Source organism: Pygoscelis adeliae, unplaced genomic scaffold (assembly GCF_000699105.1).
Source record: "Pygoscelis adeliae isolate BGI_AS28 unplaced genomic scaffold, ASM69910v1 Scaffold54, whole genome shotgun sequence".
NCBI lineage: Eukaryota > Metazoa > Chordata > Aves > Sphenisciformes > Spheniscidae > Pygoscelis > Pygoscelis adeliae.
In genome coordinates this window covers 780,511-785,308 of record NW_008824982.1, presented here as the reverse complement: position 1 = coordinate 785,308, position 4,798 = coordinate 780,511, and the positions used below count along the sequence as shown (strand labels likewise).

The window sequence follows — 4,798 nt, the reverse complement described above, 5'->3', positions numbered from 1 at the left end:
ATTACTAAAAGTGAAAATCAGTGGCATTCATTGACTTTTAAACACTGAACTAGAGAGCTGTTTCTAAAATCTGTTCTGAGAAGTCATTCTTAGTCAACAGTTTCTCTTTTTACTGCATGCCTTGTTATCTCTGTCGGCCAGGCTATTACTGCTGTAATACAATTTTCTGCTTACTTAACGGCAACAAGATCTTGCACCTATATAATGGCGAATGGAGTAATTTTGAAGATGAATTAGATATAATGTAAAATTATGCTTAGACTGGAAGGCCAAGTAGAGTCTCTTACTTCCCAGTACTCCAAAGAGCATGACTGAACAAGATGGGGAGGTGGCTAGATCCCCAGTCTCAGTGTGCCTGGTAGTCCCTAGTAGTAGTTAGCAGGGAAAGACCACGGAAAAACCTAGTCTTCGTAAAAACATGTGGGGAACATCGTCTGCAAAGTTAGATGCCTCTGACTCCCCTCAGCACTCTTCCTGCATGTATCTTAATGCAAGTACAATGTCTCAAAGCCTCTGAACTCCAACTGTTACCATCAGTTCCACCTTTCCCTCCTTGTATGGGACAAACAAAGCCACAGTTTGGTTTCTGTTTTGCCTAGGAAACACCAAATATTTTATTTTTTTCTCAGCTTCCCAATCACCAAACTGTACTTCAGTACTCTGCAACTTTCAACTTTTGCCTGCCATATTTTTTGCCCCCAAAACAAGTTACAGGAAGAAAACCAGTTAGTTCAGCAATAAGAATTTGAGAACTTCAAATACTTCGTGTAGAAGTAAATAGCAACACTAACCTCTTTCATTTTTTCCAGTTCATTCTGTAGTGCTTGTTTGGCGATTTCAACTTCTATAAGCTGCTGTCTTAATTTTTCATTTTCATCTTCTGTAACAGTACGTTTTTCTTCCACGTTTTCTAACTCATGGTGAAGTCTCACCGACACATCTTTTGCAACCTAAATGAAATGATATTTCAAAAGAAAGATTAAAAAAAAAAAGAATTACTGCTGCAGTGCTTAGCACCTAAGCAACCATTTACAGGTTAATTCTGGATGCTTTGATGGAAGCGGTAGGAAACATGGACAAGGACATCCACAGATAGAATTCTAAACAATTCAAAATTCAAGCCGGTTCCTTCCATAAATAGTGTAGTCTTCCCATGGACTTCACTGGAAACCACATTAGACACTAAACCCCAACTCCTTCTTAGGTTCTGTTAACGTCAACAGTGAAACAGGACTTTCATTATTCCTGGAGACAGTGCAGCATCTGTTTTCTCTCAACCACTGCTAGCTTATGTTTTTCAATGCACTAAGGCATATGTCCTTCAAATACTTGACATGCAGAAGCATCTAAAAGCAGGACCCACCTTCTCTAGGCCTCCCCTACCTATGCCTGGTACAGGGCCACAAACAGACACACCTTTATTTCAACCCTGCTAGTTTCCCTCTCCTGCATGGGCAGTTAATCTAAATATCTGGCATTTACTACTCTTGGTTAATTTAAAGAGTAAAATATGAACAAACAACATTTTTACTGACCTTGTGTTCACCCAAATGATGTCAAATATTTTAAATGAAAATGAATACTAAGGTTTTTGCTTTTTTCTTTTCTTTAATGCATTTTCACAGAAATAGAGTTAAAAGGCACATGTCAAGATCTAATTCCTCTTCTTCATATAAAGTAATGAGAATTTTTGTGTGTCATTCAAGCCACTTGCATTGTATTTTGTGAAACCACCAGAAATTATAATCATGCACCAAAAATATTTAAATACACAATAATCACTGTTATGATGGTGATTTAGACACATAGTTTGAAAAGACTAATTTCCTGCTTTTTTTAGAACATTGGAAAGTATAATTAATCCTTCTTAGCATTAGCTAGGGGAGCTCAGAGAGCTCTCCTTTATGGCTTTCACTAGAACGATCTTTATGTTTGTATGTCAAAGAACTCTCTTTGACATGCTAAAACTCTGAAGAAAAAAATAATAATTGCAAGCAAGCAGTCTAGAAGAATCCGATCCATCAGAAAACAGCAGCAGCTAGTGACTCAGCCTCCCCTGACAAGAAACCCAGAGTGTGTGAATTACTGATAAAACACTGCAGTGTAGCACAAGATCATTCAATAACCTCCCCCACTGCACGCACACTCAGGACACATAATGCCCAACAGAAAGAGAGAGTGGAGGGGAATTTCAATTATAACCACACTCCAGAGAGACTGCAGGATGAGCTGAGAATCACACCACAGGGCTGTATCTTGATGTCTTTTCCTACACTCAGTATTAAATTGCTCATCCGGTTGTCCAACCAAAGTAAATGGAAAATCATGGGGGACATTTTTAAGAGCTTCCTATCAGAATCTGCCTTCGGACCATAGATACAGTCTGTATCATTAAATACAACCAAATAACAAAATCGTTACTGGTAGTGATTTTTTGACAAAAAATTTGGTGGAGTAGCAATTAATGCAGTGAAATCCTACAGAGCATTCTAGATCACATGGGAAATGGAACTCTTATGCAAGAGGTATTTTAATACAGCTATATGCAAGACTCTATCTCTGAAGGATTAAGTCCCCTAATATATTACCCATGCAAAATGGACAACGTTATTTGGCCTAGAAATTCTTCAGGGGAGGACTTGGGAACACTAAGGAGAACTGCACATGAGTTACAATTATGGTTAGCCAGCACCCGGAATTCAGTTTGGCAGAAATTTGGCATTAGACATTCATCCCTTCTCCAAAGCAGAACACGTTCATGATCTGTGGGAATGCTCTGCAAAAACACTATTCCTTTCCAAATAAGTCAGTTGTATGGTTATGAGGAAAGACATGGGAGAAATCCTAATTAAAGTGAGCTCTTTGTCCAGCTCAACCTAAGGCCTTAGCTAATATCTCCTATATTGCAGGTAAGCACCTCACCAGAGAGTCCATGCCCCTCCCAGGCCCTGCATATGTATTACTTGATAATACAAAGTAGCATCGAGCCAACAAAGAAATCAACTCTGGAAGCTGGAATCACAATATTCACTTGGGACATGAAGGCTCGCGTTCAAATTCTGCCTGCAAAGGTGTGTGTCTCAACTATTCACCTAAGCATCATTCTGAGTGTACAAAATGTCCATTCTGAGTGTACAAAATGTCCATTGCTTCAATCAGCAATTCCATCTGACCCCTGACAAAGGGGTCATTTTACTTCTGAGCAGGAAGACACTATTTTGTCAAGAGCCACGTGAACAGCCGTACTTACAGAACTGTCACGGCCACAACAGCGAACATGGGTTCTGAATATGCGCAGGAAAGGAATATCAAATAGAAATACAGAGAAGGATGTTGGCATTTTAAATGGCATTAGTGAGAAAATTGCCGGAACGTGTCTTGGACTGGCGTCTACATTTTAATAAGAACGATGACAAGCTGGATAATTTTCAGAAAGGATGATCCAAGTCTGCAAACCAGGCTTGGGAATAACAGACTTTCAATCCATTATACTTAATAAGAAAGAAGTTTAAGAATTACTTTTTTCCTGATCATGTATTAAATTAGCATTTTCAACTACACTCCAGTGAATCCAACAAGCCATAGGTAATTAGTCCTATACAGAGAACAAGTGTTGCTATACAGAGGTCTGTACTTCCATGAGAAATGGAGGGAGACCAGTCAACTGAAAAAAGTTTAGGAGTCCTGATTCAGTAGGAGCCTTAACAAAGTCTAGTGGATGGAAGCAGAAATTAAACAACTTCCAACTAGCGCAAGAAAGGTTTTTGGTTTTTTTCTGTAATTGGACAAATCTAGAATGGAGATTTAGAATAGAAATTTACCAACAACAATCTTTAAACAAGGACTGAAACTTTTCCTCAACAATGGGCTGTGGTTCATTCAGATGTTATGGATTAAATACAGTTGATTACACGCTGAAATTTGATGTGCCTATGGTTTCAGGCAGATGTGGAAAATCCTGCCCTCACTGAAGATAACAGCAGTTTTTCCACTGACACCCACGGAGTCAGGATTTTGTGTTGTGACTCTGCAAGTATTCAACCTACCAGTCCTCTGAAATCTTTACTAAAGAGTACAGTAATCCTCTCAAAGTCAATGGGACGATTCAGTGAGGTTGGTTTAATTTTGTGGTGGTAGGGTATGTTTTGCGTTCATCGTAAAAGATCCAAAACCTCTAGATCCTAATTTGTATTTGAATCACTTCTTCCACATAAACTTTACAAAAAATGGTTGGGCTCAAGCTGAAAATAGCCTACCTACGTACTGAAGGGCTTCTATTATCAAGGTAAGCTTCGCCATTGCTATCCTACGAGCTGCATTGGGCGCACAGTGTACGACAGAACGGATGGAAATGCCTGAGTCATGAGGACCGAGACCACGCTCATGTGTCCGTCTGAGGCACTCCCTTCCCTTGACGCCTGCTCACGTCCGTACCTTGAGGTCCTGCTCCATGCTGCGCAAGAGCTCACCGTCGATCTCACCAGTCTGAGCATAGCGGAGCCTCTTGCGCTCAGCCTTGCGCAGCCGGTACTGAAGGATCCGGCAGTTCTTGTTGGCTCGCTCCAGTTCGTGGCGCATTTCTTGAAGCTGACAAGCGTCCTCCTCAAAGAAGCTGTCCCTCATCTCGTCCATCTCCGTCCTCAGCTCATCTATCTCGTTCTGGCACCGGGGCGAGAAGGGGACAGGGACACAACAGGTGGGTCAAAAGCACAAATGTCAGCACGCATAGGGGAAGGCAGCCAAAATGGAGCTCTTCCCCGCAGGGACACCAGCTAAATACAACCCTGCTCATTAAAAG

General features: G+C 40.7%; 1 protein-coding gene across 1 annotated transcript in view; it reads right to left on the bottom strand.

Annotated features, from left to right (window-relative positions):
- Positions 1-4,653, bottom strand: part of SOGA3 (SOGA family member 3) — a 31,471-nt gene extending 26,818 nt beyond the window's left edge. The window contains exons 1-2 of the mRNA XM_009325631.1: positions 4,435-4,653; positions 792-950 (exon numbers count right to left, since the gene is read on the bottom strand). Of these exons, the coding sequence (XP_009323906.1) occupies positions 792-950; positions 4,435-4,632 (357 nt within the window). The 5' untranslated portion in view covers positions 4,633-4,653. The remainder of the gene's footprint in view (positions 1-791; positions 951-4,434) is intronic.
- Between the last annotated feature and the right edge of the window lie 145 nt (positions 4,654-4,798).